At 44.9% G+C, this 23615-nt stretch overlaps 1 protein-coding gene across 1 annotated transcript in view; it reads right to left on the bottom strand.

The window, feature by feature from the left end:
• The window catches only part of LOC114669142 (probable E3 ubiquitin-protein ligase HECTD4), a 206396-nt gene extending 182979 nt beyond the window's left edge, over window positions 1–23417 (bottom strand). Inside the window, 1 exon segment of the mRNA XM_051921368.1 lies at window positions 23163–23417. Within this exon segment, the coding sequence (XP_051777328.1) occupies window positions 23163–23339 (177 nt within the window). The 5' untranslated portion in view covers window positions 23340–23417.
• Window positions 23418–23615: the final 198 nt, after the last annotated feature.

Raw genomic sequence — 23615 nt, 5'->3', positions numbered from 1 at the left:
TCCGGGGTCATGACCTCGAGTTCATCAGCAGACGGGGTTAAAAGGTCTGAGCCGTGTTTCCGTGTTTCTCCGAAAACAAGCCCTAGTCAAGATCGTCGGCTGAAAAGCAAGGCGTCTAAGGCTGGGTTTATACTTCACACGATGCGACCAATGTTCCCTCTAAGGAGTACCATATAGTGAGGAAAAAACATTGTTTATGAGCGACATTTTGTTTAAGCCAAAAATTTATGAGCACCTCAGAGTGAGCAATCGTGAGATAAGTACGAGCGACACCATCGGAATGAGCGATCGTGCGGGAAGTATGAGGGACGCTCTGAATTCGTGTGAGCGATCGCTCACGCGCTCAGCTTAGAGGGAACATTGGATGCGACACTTGTGCCCGAAACATCCATTAAATTCTGAGGACACCTAGCCACAATATCTCTGACAAGGATGTTTAATGATTATATTAATCAATTTGGGGAAGCGCCCATTCCAGCAAGCATCGTGCGCAAGACAGAAACAAAATCCCTGGACGGGGCATCAGCTCATCGCAAGGTGAACACAAGCACACACACACACAGGCGTCATTGTAGCTTCACCAAATCCCCAGACCTTCATGTCTTTGGATGGAAAACGTTGGTCCAGATGACATACCTATGGAAGCATGGAGGTGTTTAGGAGAGATAGCGGTGGAGTTTTTAACCAGATTGTTTAATGGAATCTTGGAACGTGACAGGATGCCTAAGGAGTGGAGAAGAAGTGTACTGGTGCCGATATTTAACAATAAGGGGGATGTGCAGGACTTCAGTAACTACAGGGGGATAAAATTGATGAGCCACAGCATGAAGTTATGGGAAAGAGTAGTGGAAGCTCAGTTAAGAAGTGAGGTGATGATTAGTGAGCAGCAGGATGGTTTCATGCCAAGAAACAGCACCACAGTTGCAATGTTTTCTCTGAGGATGCTGATGGAGAAGTTTAGAGAAGGCCAGAAAGAGTTGCATTGCGTCTTTGTGGACCTGGAGACAGCAAATGACAGGGTGACTGAGAGGAGCTGTGGTATTGTATGAGGAAGTCGGGAGTGGCAGAGAAGTACATAAGAGTTGTACAAGATATGTACGAGGGAAGTGTGACCGTGGTGAGGTCTGCGGTAGGAGTGACGAAGGGTGGGATTACATCAGGAATCGGCTCTGAGACCTTTCTTATTTGCAATGGTGATGGACAGGTTGAAAGACGAGATTAGACAGGAGTCCTCATGGACTGTGATGTTTGCTGATGACATTGTGATCTGCAGGTGGAGGAGACCCTGGAGAGGTGGAGATATGAGAGGAGAGGGATGAAGGTCAGTAGGAACAACACAGAATACATGTGTGTGAATGAGAGGGAGGTCAGTGGAATGGTGTGGATGAGGGAGTAGAGTTGGTGAAGGTGGAGGAGTTTAAATACTTGGGATCAACAGTACAGAGGAATGGGGATTGTGGAAGAGAAATGAAGAAGAGAGTGCAGGCAGGGTGGAGAAGAGTGTCAGGAGTGATTTGTGACAGACGGGTATCAGCAAGAGTGAAAGGGAAGTTCTACAGGACGGTAGTGAGACCAACTATGGTATATGGGCTGGAGACGGTGGCACAGGAGACAGAGCTGGAGGTGGCAGAGTTAAAGATGCTAAGATTTGCACTGGGTGTGATGAGGATGGACAGGATTAGAAATGAGGACATTAGAGGGTCAGCTCAAGTTGGACAGCTAGGAGACAAAGTCAGAGAGGCGAAATTGTGTTGGTTTGGACATGTGCAGAGGAGAGATGAGGGGTATAAAGAGTGAAGGGTACTAAGGATAGAGCTGACAGGGAAGAGGAGAAGAGGAAGGCCTAAGAGAAGGTTTATGGATGTGGTGAGAGAGGACATGCAGGTGATGGGGGTGACAGAACAAGATGACAAGGACAGGAAGATATGGAAGAAGATGATCTGCTGTGGCAACACCTAACGGGAGCAGCCGAAAGAAGAAGAAGAATTATTTAAATGAAGTTAACGATTTATCTGTAAAATGCAACATACACATTTTTAATTGATTTCATCATGAAAGTGATATCAAGTATAAATCTAAGAATTGTAAATGTGCAGAGAGCTGGAATATCATACATGTAATGTCTTCTGTGTGGCAATTGTCAGGTCAGCAGGAAGCCCCAGAAGTGCGTAGCGATTAACAACTGGGTCGGTTTTAAGATGACGTTTATGACGGTCTGCTTTAATGACAAAGTAAACAACGAGGTTCAAGTGGACATTTCGAGTTTAAAGCCAAAATTTCCACTTTAATCACAAAATACACATTTTCATTATGTCCTTATTTTTTTTTTCTCTGTGGCTCAAATATGTCACCGTACATCCGAACGGTATCGTAAAGGTGCAAAAAAAAAAAAAAAAGACGTCCCAGAAGATGGTAAGTGAGACTTTTAAAATGTATTGCGTCACTACTTTGGGGAATATACACCGCTTGAAAATCATAGCACCATTTATCCATTTATATGTCGGCATTTTGCTTCACCACTTCGAACCATTCATCAAACATCGAAGTACGTACATCAATCCGGCAGGATCCTCAAAGCGGCTGGAGATAGCAAGAAATTCAGGGTTTGAATGTGGAGAGTTATGATGATATTCCAGAAGAAGATGATATGAGTGTATTTGGATAAATTTATATTGTTGTACAGGAATTAATACATCCCCTGAAAATAAGCCCTAGTGCATCTTTTGGAGCAAAAATTAATATAAGATCCGGTCTTATTTTTTGGGGAAACACGGTATCTGCAGAGAAATCCTTCTAAACCTTCTTTGTATTCTCTTTGTGATTCATTATCGTGTCTTGCCTGAATTTTGACTGTGATTTTTGCCTCTCGGGTGGGTTTTGGTCACTTCGCTTATTTTATTTTTGTTTGTTTGTTTGTAGGCATCTCCTGGTTTAACTCAAGGAATGAGTCCTCGGTTTTCCTGCCGAGTCAGGACACTGCGTTTTTTGCTGTGCCTTGTGCTGATTGCCGTTTACTGAATTTTTAGACCTCCTGCTCCGTTTTTGGATTTCAGGATTCTGTTGTTTATGGACTTTAGGAAACGCCTTAATGCTATTTGTGTTCATGAAGACCTTCAGGTGTAGCATTTCTGTGGAAAAAAAAACCTTTATATGTTTATAAAGTTTCTGCGTTTGCCTGTTTATCTAATCGGTGCTTGGCGTTATTGCCAAATTTTTACAGCTTTTTGCGATTTATGTGGTTTAGAACTCCTAGTCATAACTTCTTCATTATTATTAATATTTTGGGTTTTTTTTTTTCTTGCAGTGGGTCTGCAAATTCAGCAGTTCTGATGACTTGTCCACAGATGCAGCTTTCACAAGAAAAGTGATTTTCTATGCATGGAAAATAATGTGATGAAAGAGAAACTTGGTGCACTTCACAGGCCTCTAATGTGTATATGAAACCCACACAAAAATCACTCAAAATTAGTTAAAACACATTAAACGCACATGTTACTTTAGTCCCCCCACACCTTGTCCCACCTGCTCCGTCATGAACCTTTCTGTTCCTTGGGTTCAAAAGATGTGACGGTGGTACCCACAGATTATTAAATATTACTCTTATTGTGTCTCACAAACGGAGCTACTGAATAGACTACATGTTGCATTGTCACGATTGTCCAGACTCAGCAGGAAAGCAGATAATTAATTTCTTGAGAAAATCAGGAGATGCAAGCAAAAGGCAAAACAAAAGAAAATCAAAATAAACCAAAGCAACGGAAACCCACAGGAGAGGCAAAATTTAAAGTCAAGTAACACGCAATAAGTCAAAAACCAGGCAAGACAAGAAACGCAATCACACGAGAAGTCAACATGAAGATAAAGATTTTATCCAAAGCGGATTGGAGAAGTCACCCTTGGTAATAATAACTTATCGAGGATTAGTGGTCACACTTCAATAGGAAGAACAAGTGAGACTGAAGGAAGACCCCGTTGGTTGGGAAGTGGCATGTAAGGAAAAGGTGTTTGAGCTGTCGTGTGTCTCAGATTCCTGACTCGGTAGGATAACACATAACTCATTTTTTTAATAAAATGCAAACAAAAGAAAATAAAAATAAACTGAAGAGACTGAAACCCAGACGAGAGGCAAAATTCAAAGTCAGGTGACACGCAGTAAGTTGGAAACCAGGCAAGTCGTGAAGAGCAATCAGACGAGAAGTCCAAATGAAAATAAGGATTTTATCCGCAGATCGAATAAGGCTCAGAACAAATGGCTGACCTTTTATGCCGGATGCTGATTAAGTAAAGGTCATGACCCCGGAGACCACACCCCTAGAAACGTGGGACATGACCCTGACAGCAGTACACAATATGGCTTCCCTAAAAGGAAAAGGCCACAAATCATCAACTGTAGGCCTAAATCAGGACAATGATCTTTAAGTATTCCCTCCTATTTATATTTTTTATTTGGCCAACTCTTTCATTAGCAACTTAACGAGTAAAAAATAAAACAGCAGGTACATTTTAGAACAAATCATAAGCAGCATGGGTTATAGATTTTACAAGGCAGACTGCGGAGAAGCGCATTTTGCAAAGTTTGTAAAGAGTGGTGACAGTTTTTATCCCCCTTTACAGATGCAGCAAAAATTAAACACATGTAACCTTTCATTCTTATTTTTCCTTTTGCCTAGCGAGAAGTGTCCAAAAGACGAGGTAACCTTCCTGGCATGGAAAATGCTCTTCAAAATAATAGAAAAAGGAAAATCTGAAATATGGCTGTTATATCGCATTATGCTTAATGAGCCCAGAAACCAACTTTAAGATGAATGCCTAAAAAGTTTTAATATTAATCAACTGCCAGTCGTGTTCAAGAATAAAACGTAAAAAGGATCAGGAGCAAAATAAAAACTAGAGGGCAACGGGGACGTGTTTAAAATGTGTTGTTAGAACACAAGACGACAAGACAAAGATAAAGATTTGGGGGCTTTACTACGACCCCGTTTGCTATGAAAGCAAACACTAATAAAGCTGTGAGGACACGCGTCTCAGATGAGACCACAACTCAAGATGGACATGCGGGGTCCTGGGGAACAGACACTGGTGGTGACATCACAGGTGGTGAGGTTCTCGATCATCCGTTGTGCAGAGGGAGAAAGAGGAGAGGTGTTGGAATACAGCACCACCCTGAGGATCGGTGAGGAATTACGACCACCAGAGCCTTTAAGAGGTCCCCAAGACACACGTGTGACAACCCACAAATAGTCTTGTTCTTTTGGCTGCCCCTGTTAGGGGTCGCCACAGCGGACCATCTTTTTCCATCTCTTCCTGTCCTCGTCATCTTGCTCTGTCACACCCACCATCTCAGTACATCCATTAACCTTCTCTTAGGCCTTCCTCTTCTCCTCTTACCTATCAGCTCTATCCTTACCACCCTTCGCTCATTATACCCAGCATCTCTCTTCTACACATGTCCAAACCAACACTATCGCGCTTCTCTGACTTTATCTCCAAACCATCCACCCTGATGACGCTTTTCCCACAGCTCAGAGTGCTTTTCATAGTTAGTGGTGAGCCATTTCAATTACCAGCATGCACCAGGACGATGGGACGGCAGCCATTTTGCACCACTTTGCTCACCACACATCAGCCATTTAGTGGTGAGAGAGAGCCAATCAGAGACTGGGGACGATTAGGAAGCCGATTGACTAGGCCGTGGAGGGCAATTTAGCCAGGACGACCCAAAAACAGAGCAGTGCAGTGGCCGTGCTCTCCATTAGGACGCACATTTTACTGATAAACACGGAACAGACACGTCTCCTTACCATTAAGCAGCAAGCAAAAAGATGCTGGATGAAAAACGCAAACGCATGTGCCGATTATGCAGAATGGCAGAGGGATGAGGTCTTCTAGAAGTGGCCATTTAGAAAGTGACCCTAAATGATGCACTGGAGACCCCCGTCTGAATCTGTGCCTTCTCACGTAGTCGATGAATCTCCTGTATTTTTTTTAACCCCCCCAATACTGTGTGGTCTTGTTTTGTCCATTTCATTTTCCCACATTCTCAATACGCCCTACCAACGTAATGCAGGGTAAGAGAGTGAGTGGGCGGGTGGGCTCTGCCTTGTACCCAAAGCTGCCCCTTAAATATGGATCAGGAGGGTTCACAAAAGGCTGCTGCACCTTCCTTCCTTCCTCCTGAGTCATAAAACCGTCTGCTCCTTTCCAAATATCTGAGTGCTGCAGTCACCATTAGGCACTTTCAAGCACCATCTAGGAAAATGAATAAGGGCCCTCCGTAAATAATAGATGACATCTGATTTGGAAAGAGCTTCCCAGTTGTGAGGGTCAGGTGACAGGCAGCGGTCATACGAGGAGCCAAGAGGAGAACCGGGCACCCCAGTCCTTCTGCTGTCAGGGCCGGCGTGAAGTTTGAGCGGGCGGGTACAGCGCCACCCCCATATCTCTAGAGGCTGGCCGCGGATGATAGGCGCCGTTATCTGGCTCTTCCCGTTCAACCCGCTCTCTAATGACGCCTCACCAGTGAGCGCAAGATAACAGCTGGAAAGCCAGAGCTCTGCAAAGAATACAGCAGCCCATCCGTGAGGTAAGACACGACACCGAGTTGTCAAACCTCCTGAAGTCAGTCGTGTTCCAGGCCACTTAGTCCTGAACAGGGTCACAGGGGGTGAATGGAGCCTATCCCAGCCAACACAGGGGACAGGGCAGGAACAAACCCTAGACAAGGTGAAGACACACACGCCAACCACACACGGGGCACCAATCCACCCAACCTGCATGTCTTTGGACTGTGGGAGGAAATCAGTGCACCCACACAGACACCGAGAGAACATGCAAAGTCAATACTGGGACGACCCGAGACGCAAAATCCTGGTCTCTTTACTGCAAGGACGCAGCACTAACCATTGCACCACCGTGGCGCCTACACTTTGTAGGTCACCCTTAACTCTTCATTCCAAATCACACGAACGTCAACTAAAAAACGACAAGGCTGTGACCGGGCAAAAGAGAGTCACAAGATGGTGACCGTGATAAAACACGGTAGGGCGGTGGACCCCAAGTGGATGTGTGCGATCACCTGGTTTGGCCTTCCAGACACTGACAGCTGATAGGCAAAGTTTTCATCATAAAAGCACAACATTTATTTCTGTCTTCACTGTCTTAATCTTCTTTATTTATTTATCTGGTTTGTACAATGCTATATACTGTATACGCTGCCGTTCTTTATTATATTCTGCAAGTGTATTATTATTATTAACATTTATTTCTAATGGCACATTCTCAAACAGGGCGGCACGGTGGCACAGTGGGTAGCGCTGCTGCCTCGCAGTAAGGAGACCTGTCTGGGTTCGCTTCCCAGGTCCTCCCTGCGTGGAGTTTGTATGTTCTCCCCGTGTCTGCATGGGTTTCCTCCCACAGTCCAAAGACATGCAGGTTAGGTACACTGGCCATCCTAAATTGTCCCTAATGTGTGTGCTTGGTGTGTGTGTGTGTGTGGGTGTGTGCGCCCTGCGGTGGGCTGGCGCACTGCCTGGGATTTATTCCTTCCTTGCGCCCTGTATTGGCTGGGATTGGCTCCAGCAGACCCCCGTGACCCTGTGTTAGGATATAGCGGGCTGGATAATGGATGGATGGATGAATACTACAACAAAAAAGATACATACTACAATGCAGTGATTCATGTAACTGTCCTTAGTTACACAAAATTTGTGATTAAACAGAGCAGATGGATACATAGATGTAAAAGGCACTATATAATAGACAGATGTGAAAAGCACTATATAATACAGAGATAGATGTGAAAGGCACTATATAATAGATAGATAGGATACTTTATTTATCCCCTTCTTTTATAAATTCAATACTACAACACTGCGGTGGGTTGGCACCCTGCCCAGGGTTTGTTTCCTGCCTTGCGTCCTGTGTTGGCTGGGATTGGCTCCAGCAGACCCCTGTGGCCCTGTGTTAGGATATAGCGGGTTGGACACTGACTGACTGACTGACTGACTGACTGACATTCACAAACAAAATGTTAAGATCAAAGTACTTTATAATAAGTTAAAGAAAAAATAAATCTTTCTACAGTAATCCCTCGCTATATCGCGCTTCGACTTTCGCGGCTTCACTCCATCGCAGATTTTATATGTGAGCATATTTAAATATATATCACGGGTTTTTTGCTGGCTCGCGGATTTCTGCGGACAATGGGTCTTTTACTTTCTGGTACATGCTTCCTCAGTTGGTTTGCCCAGTTGATTTCATACAAGGGACGACGCTATTGGCAGATGGCTGAGAAGCTACCCAACCAGAGCGCATATTACATATTAAATAAAACTCCTCAAATATATGGTGAGCATGGGGGCTCTTCGCACCCCTAGAGGATACGGCCGCTCCTCAAAAAACGCTGAAAGATTACCTTCACATTGCTGCCATCCTTGCTGGGCTTACATGTGGCTGCTTTGTCAAGCGATATGCTTCCTGCACGGTGCTTCGCATACTTAAAAGATCAAACAGCACGTATTGATTTTTGATTGTTTACTTTTCTCTCTCTCTTGCTCTGACATTCTCTGCTCCTGACGGAGGGGGTGTGAGCAGGGGGGCTGTTTGCACCCCTAGACGATACAGACGCTCGTCTAAAAATGCCGAAAGATTAACTTCACATTGCTCCCTTCCGTGCAGCTGCTTTGTCAAGCGACGTGCTTCCCGCACGGTGCTTCACATACTTAAAAGCTTGAACGGCACGTATTGATTTTTGATTGTTTGCTTTATTTCTCTCTCTCTCTGACATTCTCTGCTCCTGACACGCACTCCTTTGAAGAGGAAGATATGTTTGCATTCTTTTAATTGTGAGACAGAACTGTCATCTCTGTCTTGTCATGGAGCACAGTTTAAACTTTTGAAAAAGAGACAAATGTTTGTTTGCAGTGTTTGAATAACGTTCCTGTCTCTCTACAACCTCCTGTGTTTCTGTGCAAATCTGTGACCCAAGTATGACAATATAAAAATAACCAAATAAACATATGGTTTCTACTTTGCGGATTTTCACCTTTCGCGGGGGGGTCTGGAACGCAACCCCCCACGATCGAGGAGGGATTACTGTATTATAATAAAAAATCCTGGGTTGAGACGTGACAGTCTCGGAAAGACACTTTGACGTCACGCGAGAGTAGACTTTACAACCTTTGGAAGCAAGACCTGTGAGACGGTGGCTTTTGCACGTCACACCCTACTTACAAACAAATTAAAACAACATCACAGACATCTAACCGTCTCAGCTGTTGGAATGTTTTTGGCGGACACACTTCATGTGCTCCCAGCTCTTAAAAATGTGATACGTTCGAGATGGCACGTTAACAACTAACCGAAGAAGAAAGAGCAGCACGTCGAAAACAGACCCCAAAGCACTGGAGAGAAAAGAAGGCAACAAACAACAATAATAACGTATGTGCAAATTCAGAAAATAAGGAAAGTAATTATCAGTTCGGACCAAGTGGGATTGAAAACCTCGTAGGTCCAATCGGGGTCAGAAATAAACGACTTCATAAAAAGACGTTCAAAAACGAGCACACAAGCAGAGCAGCTTAGAGATTATGAAAGCAGTGGAATTCGAAAGGCTCAAGAAACACGTGGACGCAATACACACACAGAGCAAGTTAAAGAATATGAAAGTAGTAAAAATCGAAACTATCAAAAATAAAAAAAAGTAAAGATCACATTAGCACAAACAAATGGAAATTATTACTCAGTGAAATAACGGAACAGCAAAAAGAGATTGAATATATGGACATGTATGTAGATATTGTAAGGCTTTGAACTTGAAGTCAGAGACTTACAGATCGTCAAATTAGTGTTGCCTCCCCACGAAGAGGCGGAATGAAAAGATTTGCTGTTTGGTGGAAGTGAAATCCACAAACACTACAAGCAAAATATCCGAGTCTACAATAAACTTTTCACGATCGCATCATTCAACGCTCAAAACGTAGACTTGCACAATAATGGACCATATGCTATGAGAATCTGTGGTGCCACAACGATTAAAGCTACGACAAGTTTCATTCCGAAGACACCACAATTCGCTCAGGTGTGTATTTATGATCACGGAGAAGCGATGCAACATAGAATCGAAAGAGAAGGGAACAATTCCCATGAAAATAACAGTCTCTTTAAATTGTATAAACGGTTAATCAAACCCGGGGGTGGGCGAGCGAAGCGAGCAGGGGGCAGAGCCCCCTAATAAATAAATAAAAATAAATTAAATATAAAGATAATACATGGTGTCACACACGCGCGACTAGGGGGCAGCCGAAGGACCCGATGTGTTAGCGCGAACCCACAAGACAGGGGAGAAAGCCAGTGTACTAACCAATCTCTCTGTCCTATCACAAGAGACCCCTGCGCCATGAATTCACCTCCAGTCGCACATTCAGACGGCCGGGCAACTTCCGTATTCCTCAGTCACGTGTCGTCACGTGACATCATGAACCTCCCAGGATTCCCTGCTGTTCCCAACATCCTTTTCACCGTCCCCTCCTCCATAAATACGCCATCTTGTCCGCCTGAAAGACGTCTTTGTACTGATGATTACAGTTGTCTGTACCTCATATTACTTAAACTGCATTTTCCTACACTCTACGGGGACGTCTCCCCGACCCTTTAACGCTGTTTCGGTGTGCTTCTTTTACAATGGAAATAGAAACTTGCACAAAACAGACCATCAAAGAAGTAAAAGAAACGGTAGAGTCCTTAAGGATGTCCACGGTACAACAGACTTTGGAACGTTGAACAAAAAATATATTAATAAAACAAAATGGCTTTAAAACAACAACACAGCATTGTCTCCGCCGAAACACGGGCGAGCTCGCGATACTCTAAAAATGTGGAGCTGTCTTGTAAACTGCCACACCCTGCAATTATGCAGGCACTGAGACCAGCAACTGCAGTCGTCCCCTCTGACGAGACGTCATGTAATGTGCCACCGGTGAGAATACGAGACGCCCCGCTTTAGTCGTTCCTCAATTGCTAGCTGAAGAGGGGGCTTTCACGCCAGATTTTTGATTCCGCACACCGCCATGGCTAGAAAGATAACTGAGAAGTGCTGGAAACGTTGCGTAACGCGATGCCAGCTGACTGCGTTAGCCACGCCGACTCAGATTGCAGTTTCAGGCCATGGGCCGTCAGCACTCTGTAACACCTTCACAAACAAACTGAAAACACACCATGTTTCATGTCAGAAGGTGTGCCGAGGCCCAGCGTCTCTCGTATCAAATGGCTCAAATACACACACATGCAAGAATGGCGACAGTGAAACTGCCTGACGCAGCGGAGTCAAGAAGTGTGAAGATTCATCACCCCTTGAGGGGGTGCAACCAAGTCATTCCAGGTGGGCCAGTTTCAAATCCCCAAACTTACTGGCCCGCACTCGTATTTGAAGGTGGAGGAGCCTGCCATTTTAAAGACACTTCAGTGTGCGCTCAAGGAAAGGATCGACTTGGTAAACAGCGCCACCTACTGGACCGGTCATTGACAATTGTGCCTGCTCTAATCACATTTACACAGAAGCATTAACGTTGAGGTTCTTCTCCTAATTCGATTTACGGGGCAGGCCTACCACACTCACAACTTCTAAACTAATTAGGGCCTCTCAAAGCGCACGGTAATAGGCGACTAAGTGTGCAGGACACCTAAATGAAATGCACACAAGAAGAAGAAGAAAAAATAAATTAGATTGACGTGATTTGAGGTAAAAAAAAATAAAAAAATAAACAAAGAAGTTAAAGTGTGCAGCTATCCCCAGGGAACAGGAGGTATGGCCCAGAATCTCAACCACCAGATTCAATTTATTCAACGATATGAAAACTGGGTCAGTTGGAGGGTTTGGGGGGAAAAAAAAAATAAAATCATTATCACACAGGACAAGGTCAATTTGTGGGATTTCACATTTTTGGGCTGCGCGGTAATATGGTAACCAACAAATGAGAAAAATGAGCTTCCCAGTCGGAACTTTCATGTGAATAGACTGTGAAGTGGGAGCGGGAAGCAGAGTGTTATGATGCGAGGAGTCGTATCGGGATTGGGAGATGTGAGGAGTGGCGGCCCGCCGGGGATCACTTTTAATTAGGGACGCGCCAATTGATTTAAATCGGCCAAACTTCACTACAAAAGACTCAAACTGGTGATCGCTAAATTGGCAGATCACAAAAAGAAAAATCATTTTTTCAGCATCTTCGTTTCTAAGCGTTATGGTTGTAAGAGCCATTTCCTAGTTACATAAGATTCATAAATATTTTACTAAATGACAATGCATAATCTATGGGAGGTTCCTATAACCTGCATAAGAAGAATATTCTAGAAATTTCTAACAGCTCTGACTTCACATTATTCTCAGTTAGTGACCAGCCTTGCCATGTGTAAGGTGTAGAGGGCACAAGGTTTTAAACCGGGCCTACGGGCCTTTTGAGTGTGTGAAGGAGTAAAAGGAGAAGAGACAGAGAATTGAAGAGGTGCCATATCGGCGTATCACCTGTGACGTATTAGAACATTACAACACTCTGGACGAGAACAGGCCATTCAGACCAACAAAGCTCGCCAGTCCACTCCACTTATTTCTTCCAAAAAAACATCAAGTCGAGTTCTGAAAGTCCCTAAAGTCCTGCTGTCCACCACACTACTTGGTCGCTTATTCCAAGCGTCAATCGTTCTTTGTGTAAAGAAAAACTTCCTAATGTTTGTGCGAAATTTCCCCTCAAGTTTCCAACTGTGTCCCCATGTTCTCGATGAACTCCTTTAAAAGTCACCATCTCGATCCACTGGACTGATTCCCTTCATCATTTTAAACACTTCAGTCAGGTCTCCCCTTAGTCTTCTTTTGTTTAAACTGTAAAGGCTCAGCTCTTTTAATCTTTCCTCCTAATTCAACCCCTGTAGCCCTGGACTCCACCAAGTCGTTCTTCTCTGGACCTTTTCTAGTGCTGCTGTGTCCTTTTTGTACCCTGAGAGACCCAAACTGCATAACAGGACTCCAGACTTCAGATGAGGCGTCACCAGTGTGTTATACAGCCTGACCTGAACCTCCTGTGACTTGTACTCCACACGTCAAGGCGCTATATAACCTGACATTCTGTTTGCCTTCCTAATGGCTTCTGAACACTGTCTGGCAGGTGATAGCGTCAAGTTCACTACGACTGATAAATTCTTCACATAAACTGTACTCTCAATTTTCCGACTGCCCATTGTGTATTCACACCTCAATTCTTTACATTTACTGACGTCAAGCCCTGTCTGCTATTCGAGTCCTTCTGTGATGATATAACAGATTCCAAATTATCTGCTAATCCACCGGTCTTGGTATCATCTGCAAACTGATTGGTGAAAATAAACCCAAAGGTTCAACTGATACTTGTGTTGGAGGGTTTGGGAGCTCACTGGTGTCCCCTACAGGTCACAACAGAGAGCAGCGAGGCACACTTTACCAGAGAGAGAGAGAAAAGACCGGAATAACAACCTTTATGTTAAACAATATGGAGGAATAAACTGAGTGAAAGGAAACGGAAAAGTGTGCGATTTTACAAACGGAAAGGAAAGCGACTTTAATGAATTCAGATCTTTTTATTTTGTCCGTTCACACTTGTGATCCTGAGGTGGTTCATCGCGTGGCGGGTGCAGCCACGCTCTGTATCAGCGCATGTTCCCAGCCTCCTCCGTTCAACACGTAAAGAAGGCTAACCGCCAAAAAACAAAGTCACCTAGAATGTATTCGTTTTATGCAGTAGATGGGAGCAAAGAGCACAAGATAAATGCGACTCGCCATTCATTTTCATTACAGCATGGCGCAGCCACCCGCGTCAAAAAGCCTCTGCCAAGGACGTGTCGTGGATTATCAATGATTCGGATTCTGCGATGTCGGGTGAGGACTTCGAGCTGGAGGGGGAACGTGACAATGAGAGCGCTGCATGAAAAAAAAACATGTTTGTCACAATCTGGGTAATAAAAAGGAGTCTGACAAAAGAAAAATAATGAAGCCGTCCAGGAGTTAATTACAACGGGAAAGGCTGGTGAGAGTCTGGGTGTTAAGTACGGCAATTAAAAAAAGAAGAGATAATTGTGGCCTGATAATCAAAAGTCTCGACAGCAAAACGTGTCCATTTTACTGGTAAACTTAATAATACTAAATAGTAATAATAATAATAGTAATAATAATAATACTAATTATAATAATAATATATATTAATAATAATTATTTATTAATAATACTAATATTAATAGTATTAATACTAACAATAATAAAACTAATTATAATATAATAATATATATTATTAATAATAATTATTTATTAATAATACTAATATTAATAGTATTAATAATACTAATAATAATAGTAGTAACACATTTTACTTAAAGAGCACCTTTCTTGTGCTCAAAGCTGACAGCCTTGGGTCATCCTGATAGATTTGGGGCTTTTTTAAAAGTTTGCGTTGTGCCATACGTAGAGCCATACATTCACGAAGGGAAAATACGGAGCTCATTATCAAACCAGCAGACATGAACGCGTCTGACTAAATTCGGGAGGCACATAGGCAAGTGTCCAACACTACGGGTCTACAGGAAGACCCCACAGAGCTCTACGAGGAGAAACTAAAACAAGACAGGAATCAGCTTTCCTCTTGACAGTAAGCAGTTGAATTCCTGAGAGCCCCCAAAATGAGCGTCCCAAGTTTCACAAAGAAGGGAACCCAGGAAAGCCAATCATCTCAGGAATCGGTTCACTTAACAGAAAATGTTTCAGGTTGGGTGGCGCACATCCTTCAACCCCTTGCCCGCAATACAACCACCTACATCCAGAACACCACGGATTTCCTAAAAAAAACAACTGTCTGCTACGGGCCCCTTAGGGACCACAATGGACGTTGAGGCTGTTTACACAAACATCCCCCATGATGACGCCACGGGGGCTCTTTTTCACTGCTACACCGCTAAACACAGAGATGTTGCATGGGGGCTCTTTTTCACTGCTACACCTAAACACAGAGGTGTTGCACGGGGGCTCTTTTTCACTGCTACACCGCTAAACACGGAGGTGTTGCATGGGGGCTCTTTTTCACTGCTACACCGCTAAACACGGAGGTGTTGCACGGGGGCTCTTTTTCACTGCTACACCGCTAAACACGGAGGTGTTGCACGGGGGCTCTTTTTCACTGCTACACCGCTAAACACGGAGGTGTTGCACGGGGGCTCTTTTTCACTGCTACACCGCTAAACACGGAGGTGTTGCACGGGGGCTCTTTTTCACTGCTACACCGCTAAACACGGAGGTGTTGCACGGGGGCTCTTTTTCACTGCTACACCGCTAAACACGGAGGTGTTGCACGGGGGCTCTTTTTCACTGCTACACCGCTAAACACGGAGGTGTTGCACGGGGGCTCTTTTTCACTGCTACACCGCTAAACACGGAGGTGTTGCACGGGGGCTCTTTTTCACTGCTACACCGCTAAACACGGAGGTGTTGCACGGGGGCTCTTTTTCACTGCTACACCGCTAAACACGGAGGTGTTGCACGGGGGCTCTTTTTCACTGCTACACCGCTAAACACGGAGGTGTTGCACGGGGGCTCTTTTTCACTGCTACACCGCTAAACACGGAGGTGTTGCACGGGGGCTCTTTTTCACTGCTACACCGCTAAACACGGAGGTGTTGCACGGGGGCTCTTTTTCACTGCTACACCGCTAAACACGGAGGTGTTGCACGGGGGCTCTTTTTCACTGCTACACCGCTAAACACGGAGGTGTTGCACGGGGGCTCTTTTTCACTGCTACACCGCTAAACACGGAGGTGTTGCACGGGGGCTCTTTTTCACTGCTACACCGCTAAACACGGAGGTGTTGCACGGGGGCTCTTTTTCACTGCTACACCGCTAAACACGGAGGTGTTGCACGGGGGCTCTTTTTCACTGCTACACCGCTAAACACGGAGGTGTTGCACGGGGGCTCTTTTTCACTGCTACACCGCTAAACACGGAGGTGTTGCACGGGGGCTCTTTTTCACTGCTACACCGCTAAACACAGAGGTGTTGCACGGGGGCTCTTTTTCACTGCTACACCGCTAAACACAGAGGTGTTGCACGGGGGCTCTTTTTCACTGCTACACCGCTAAACACAGAGGTGTTGCATGGGGGCTCTTTTTCACTGCTACACCGCTAAATAGGTGTGGTAGTGTAGGTATTGCGAAGTGAAAATGGACAGAGAACATTCCAAAACTGAAGCTGTAGCTGACGATAAAGTTGAACATGATGACACAAAAGAACTTTTTGCCGAAAAGAAGAAGTCATGTCTGTCGCCTGGAGATGCTTTAGTTTTAAAAGGTCAGATGTGTAAACACTGTTTCTATACTACTAGATAATACTGCAAGCCAAGTTGTACTTGTTTTATTTGTTTTCAATACAGTGTAATGTACCTGGGTACTGTGTAATAGTGTGATGACATGTTGACTTTATTCTCGTACTTTGTCATTAAAGTAGAACATCGTAAACTAAACTTCATCGTAAAATTAATATTTAATTTACTAATAATTACACTTGTCTCGGGGGTACCCTGCCTTGCTTGCATTTGCATGTTTTTCTGGTGGGTTTACTCGGCGCTTCAGTTTCCTTTCAGAGTCATGTAGGATGTGGGGTTTTGTTATGCTATATTGACCCTGCTAGTGTATGTTTTGCTCGTATTCACCCTGCGATGTGCTGGCGACTCGTTCAGAGATGGGCACAACTCTGAATGGATGGCATAATTAAACATGTATAACGAAGATATTTTCAAAGTTCTGATCACTCCGTCGGCTAAGTTAATGACTAGTTTTAATTTCACAAAGACGTTTATCGTGTGGTGATTGGTTATGTGGAGAAAGAAAAAGGGAGGATAGGAACTGGGGTTTTGGTACGTCAGATAGAGACAGCACGCGTGCAGTAAAGAGAGCCCGCTCAGAAGAACATGCATTGAATTCTGTGTTCGTGTCTCCGACCAGCAGATCACAAACCCAACATTTACACAATATTTCAGTTAAACCTGTGCGATACCCAGTCATACATTCAGCTTTTTGGAGCCTCGTCACACCTGCCATAAATGTCTCTACACTGAACGTACACCTGGGGACCCCTTACTGCGAGGAAGCAGCACTACCGCCACACTACCGTGCATGTTTAACACCTGCTTTAATGCATTTCATCATGAAAATGATATCAAGTATTTATCTTAGCATTCTAAATTTTCAGAGAGCAGGAATATCATACAGTGAATGGATTCTGTGCGGTGATCGCTGTCTCCTCTTAGTGCGGAGGAAGTCAGTTTAAGAAGCGTAGTGATTAACAACTGGGTCGGGGAACACAACACAAAGCATTTAATGTGCTGCATTAACTTATGACGGAGTTTGAGAAAATCTAGTAAATTAAACAATGATTTTAGGATGAAGTTTAGTTTACGACATTCTACTTCAATTATAAAGTAAACTATGAGAATAGAGTGGAAATGTCGACTTTATTCTCGACATACAGTTTGTTTTTTTCTTCACCGTGGCCCTAATACAATTCTGTAGGGCGATACCACAAATAGCATCATAAATGCAAGTTGCAGGTTTATTATTTATGTATATAGCTTAGCTTGAAGCAAGGTCCATATTAATGCAGTTTGCCTAAATGATGGTACAGTTGGTAAAGATGTCATCACCAAGATTGCACTTGTTTTATTTTAATTTGGCTGTGAGGCTAGGGATATGCCCTGGCAATCGAAAGGTGGCCGTTTCAAATCCCGTAAATGCCAACAGGGACTCTGCTAGATAGATAGATAGATAGATAGATAGATAGATAGATAGATAGATAGATAGATAGATAGATAGATAGATAGATAGATAGATGGGCCCTTAACCTGTAATTGCTGAGCGCTTTCAGTAGTGACAAAAGCGCTATATAAATGCAAAGAATTATTATTTTAATTTGGTGAATACTGTGTAATGCACCTGGGCTTGAAGCCTTGAAGTAATAGTTCAACTATCAGTAATAATACAACTATTGATTTTATTGTCATTATTTATTAGTTTAAATATTATGCAGTTTAATGATGGTAAAGTTGTTTAAAAAGTCACCTTAACGTGTCAGTGGACAGAGATTGTTAACATTAACAGAAAGTGTAGTTGTTTTACAAAAAATATTTATTTATTCCTTTTCTAAGACATGTTCAGTGCAATACAACTTTTGACAAGCACCTCTGGATATTTTACTAAGTCTAAATGCCTCTTTGGATGGTTGAAAATATGTTGTCAAAATTATAATTTAAGTTGTTTGCAAACTTTGTTAAATAAAAAGGTTATATATTTTGACTGCAACTGTCATGCAATGTGATTCCTTCTCTTCATTAGAGCCACCCCCTTGAAAACTATCACTTCATGGGGCCATGCCAACCTGGATTAATACTTGTGTGCACAGTTTGACATCCATGGCAGAGTGACGGGCGCTAAGCAGGCTCCTATCAATCATGGAGAATCCACTGAACAGGATCATCTCCAGACAGAGGAGCAGCTTCAGCGACAGACTGCTGTCACCGTCCTGCTCCACTGACAGACTGAGGAGATCGTTTGTAACGAGTGCAGAATGCAGCTGCTAGAATCCTTACCAGGAAAAGAAAATCCGAACACATTTCTCCAGTTTTGATGTCACTACACTGGTTACCTGTGTCATTCAGAATTGACTTTAAGATTCTGCTTATGGTTTATAAAGCTTTAAATAATCTCGCCCCGGCTTATATATCGGAATGTCTGACACCTTATATTCCAAATCGTAACCTCAGATCCTCAACTGAGTGTCTCCTTAGAATTCCAAGAGCAAAACTTAAAAGAAGTGGTGAGGCGGCCTTCTGCTGTTATGCACCTAAAATCTGGAATAGCCTGCCAGTAGGAATTCGCCAGGCTAATACAGTGGAGCACTTTAAAAAACTACTGAAAACACATTACTGTAACATGGCCTTCTCATAACTTCACTGTAATTTAATCCTGATACTCTGTATATCTAATTCATTATAATAACTATTCATTCAAAATCTGTACTAACCCCTACTCTCTCTTCTGTTTCCTTTTCCGGTGTCCAGTTGGTGGTGGCGTGCGCCACCACCATCTACCCAAAGCACCATGATGTTCCAACAATGATGGATGGATTAAAAGCCAGAAGTCTGTATGACCATCAGCATCAAGTGACTCCGTGAGAAGCCCGAACTACAAAGAGGACTATTTCATTTATGTTAGGTAGAATGCCCAGAGGGGACTGGGTGGTCTCGTGGCCTGGAACCCCTACAGATTTTATTTTTTTCTCCAGCCTTCTGGAGTTTTTTTTTGTTTTTTCTGTCCACCCTGGCCATCGGACCTTACTCCTTTCTATGTTAACTAATGTCTTATTTTAATTTCTTATTTTGTCTTTTATTTTTCTTCTCTTCATTATGTAAAGCACTTTGAGCTACTTTTTGTATGAAAATGTGCTATATAAATAAATGTTGTTGTTGTTCCTCCCCCAAACTATGCGACTCTTCAATTCCACCCGGGTGGGTAAACGTTAACATTATACAAAGTTACTGTCTGTTTGTATACCTGCATTGTTATCACTCTTTAATTTAATATTGTTTTTGTATCCGTATGCTGCTGCTGGAGTATGTGAATTAATAAAGTATCTATCTATCTATCTAATCCTGCCTACTACACCAAACACTATCTATGTTATCCTGTGTACTATACCAAGTACTATCTATCATAATGTCTTTCTTGTTATCTATAATTTCAATCTTGCCTACTACACTATTTATCTATCTAAAATGTTTTTTTTGTACAATGTGCAATTCTCATGACAGTGGAATAGGTTATTCTTAGCCAGTAATTGCAGTGGAAAATGTGGTTAACATCCACTCATGCGTGGGGAAAAAAAATACTGTTGAATACCGTGAAACTGGTATAATTTTGAAAAATACCGTGATATAGAATTTTGGTCATACTGCCCAGCACTACGCTAGGCTATCAGTATTTCACAAGTAAACCGGACGACACACCTGCTCTTCGACACACATTAAGACAGTATGTGTTTCGATGTCATGTAGATGCCACGGCTCAACCATCTCCCACTGCTTTGATGCATGGGATGCCACCTGTATTGTCGTGAAGTGCGCCACAATGGGGACTGGTATGTGGGTTTGCTTTCTGCTTTGGTACCAGTTCCGAGGTTTGAAGGATGGTGTCGACACGGAAGTCAAAATTATAGGACCAGTACCACACTACCATACACATGCTGCTTGTTAAAACGCTGCAGCTAGTTTGTCACGGCGCGTTTGTGTTTCCAATGAGACAGGCGCGTTCAAACTCACTGGTTATCTGTTCAGACTAGACATTCAGTCAGAAGGCGAGTGCTGCGGAGCCTCGTCGGTGCTTTACTGCCGTCGTTAGGCCGATGTGTTGATTCAGGTGTTTTGAGCACTGAAATCCGCATCTCCTGTGGTCCTTCGTCATCCGCTCCCTGAACGTCTCGACAGAGTGCAACACGCCGCTTACCACAAACACATATCCCGCAATTCACATTTTCACGAATTCTTTCAAGCTTACGTTCCCTCCAACACAATCGTAGTAACCAAACAACAGGGGGCGCACACACAGCACCTGCGCCAATGTTTCGTTCACATTTACCACACGTCCCTCGACGATGTCTTCGAATGCTGCCTCAGGCTATTTAATTACTTTATTTCGTTTATTTTATTTCTCCACGTACTTGACACCATTCTGGGTACTTTCAGCTGTCGTCAGTTTACCGCATTGCGCAAGTTTGCCGTCTGTCAGATCAGGTTGACGAGAGCAGCTCTGCACTCCGTAGCTCAAAAAATGGCCGCCACCTTCATGAGGCGTTGGGCGTTTATGGAAACGTGACAGTCAGTGAACCGTCTTAATCGTTTCCATTCACTTTGCAATGTGAATACGTGCCACGCATGTGCGCCTGGGGATCACTTTGAAGGATTCTGCCAGGGAAGCGATACCACTCCGAGCCGAGAGGTGGCGCCGTCGCTTTGCAGTAAGGAGACTGTGCAAGATTATGGGTTCGCTTCCCAGTTCCTCCCTGTGTGGATAGCGCTTTGAGTACTGAGATAAGCGCTATGTAAATGTAATGAATTACAACTGTCCCTTCTCTGCCACCTGCACTTTCACAACGCGGCCTGCGGAGCCCACAGAAAGCTCCGCCCCTTCCTGTCAGGACCTGATAAAAGGAGGCGTGTCTAGAGAGGGGCGTCTCACTCTGGGCCCCGATTTCCCCGCTTTATAATTTTAAGGCCAGACTCGACACGTTTACGTTCATTTTTTGCCGGATTGCCTAACGTTTACCGTGGGTTCCACGACTCTTCTTGGTCACGATATGAGATACACCTGGCTGTGCGAGACAACCAAGGGGAAAATGGCAAATCCACAAAGGGTTTAACTCATTTTAAGTTGGAGAGAGTCGTTTGTCATCCAGACACATGCAGTAACGGTACTGGGGTGAAAAACGCAAGAAGGTGTAGAGGAGATGTGGAGCTACGTGGGTATCATCAGCATCACAATGACAACGTTTATAGTAGTGACGAAAAGCGTGACCAAGGGAAGGAAGATAAATGATAATAGGGAGTGACCCCCTGTGCTACTCCATGGCAAACCACCGAGCTCCTTGACTGGCAGTATTTGAACAAACTGTGCCCATCAGTGAGACAAGAAGCAAACCACCATGGACCCCAACACTAGCCCATCATTCCATAACGAGGTGGTGGGATTTAGTGTCAAAAGCAGGATGAGAATGGAGAGTAAACCGGAGTCAGCTACACAGAGTGGGGGTCACTGGTGATCCAAACCAGAGTGGTTTCAGTGCTTAGGTCTTGGGGGGGCCCAAAAACCAGTTTGAAAGAATTCAGAGTGTTCACGGGAGCACCACTCTGAGCGCCACCTTCACGAGACGCTGGGATTGGTTTACAAGCGCGATAGTCAGCGCACCGTCCCAAATTCACTCGGGGTCGTCTCCAACCGTGTAACGCGACACAACTGGCTCTGCGCAACTACCACTCCTCGAGAGTGTTACTGCTACCCGAGTTTGAGAGAGCTGCTTGTCATCCGTGGGATTAATGTCACGTCAAGTCATCCAGTGAGGAAAAGTGAGGAGATATGGTGGACACGGAGAGCTGCGTATTGTCGGCGTAATGATGTGGTGGCAAAATGTGTTACCGAGGGGAAGAAGATACGTAAGAATGAGGAGCGGCCGCAGTGAGGACCCCAGCGCCACTCCAGCTCTCTGACCGGCAGTGCTGTGTTTCAACAAATTGTGTCCTACCAGTGACATGTGCAGGGCAGCCTTAACTGATGGGACCGCAGGTCAGGCACGATGAGGATGAACAGTAAAGTGGAGGAGAAGATCGAGGATGATCTTAAGTGGGGCGTAACTCACGAGGGTCACCAAATGAGATTTTCATGCCTTTGGTGGCCTACAAGGTGGACAACAACACTTTGCAGCAACCGCATCCCCCAGTTGTTTGGATGCAGAGGTGCGACCAACATCTTTGTAGAATCCATGCGGTCCTGAAGACCAGAGAAGGAACAGCACTCTCCTAGGTGGGCACTTAACATGGACTCAAACAACACTTGTTGGCACCTGCTGCCATCTGCTTGGCTTGGAACTGCGGGTCCTGCCATGCACTGCTGAGGAGGGCTGATCAGAGTCCGACTTGCAGATAAAACGAAATGCAACTTAACTGAAAAAGTCCCTGCCACCTCCCACCTATGAAGACGACCAGCAGTGTCAGATTACCCCACTCACTCAGCATCCATCGCCAGGCTCCGGGGAGAGGCGCCTGTGTCTACATGACAGCTCTCGGCCGCCCGGACAGGTCGTGTTAAGCTCTCGGCGGGCTGCTGCGGATGTTCTCGAAGGTTACACTCGAGACAAAGACCCCCAGTTACTTTGCCAACGCCTGGCTTGCAGAATTACTGTCCAGCTGACACCCCGGCCCGATGACACTGCACTCCGGTCGGCCACGCCAATGCTTTCTGCCTCCCGTCTCCGGTTGCGCCGCCGCCGCCTTCTCCTCCACCCCCGGGCTTCTCCCCTCCACTCCAGTCCCCGGCTGCACGCGCATTGACTGACTGACCTCCTGCTCGGCGTCCCCCGGCTCCGACGCCCCGATCTCGCTGGGCAGCTCGGCCAAGTCCGTGACTCGTATGAGCCCATCGTGCAGGAAAATGGTCTCCTCCTTGACGGAAAGCCACTGCGACGAGTCCACCGCCGCCGAGCCCATCTCTGTGGCCCCCGCGGGCGGCTCGCGCATCCACGACAGCCTCCGCTCCGAACGCTCTCGGGCAGCTGCTGGACTACGGGCGGCTTGGGCCGTGACACAAACACACACACGCACACGCGCGCGCGCACGCAGCAGCACGAACGCACGTAGCGAGGCCCGGCCGCGCGCCCGTCACACGCCCATTCCACTGCCGCTTGCCTCGGTAGTTTTGTCCAGTTCGCGCTCCTCTTTTCTTTTCTTTTCCTTTTCCTACAAGAAATGGCCGCTTCTGCAGAAGCTGTGTGTGTAAGTCGAGAGCGGGACGAA

Source organism: Erpetoichthys calabaricus, chromosome 18, assembly GCF_900747795.2.
Source record: "Erpetoichthys calabaricus chromosome 18, fErpCal1.3, whole genome shotgun sequence".
NCBI classification, from domain to species: domain Eukaryota; kingdom Metazoa; phylum Chordata; class Cladistia; order Polypteriformes; family Polypteridae; genus Erpetoichthys; species Erpetoichthys calabaricus.
This window is presented reverse-complemented; position numbering and strand designations above follow the sequence as displayed.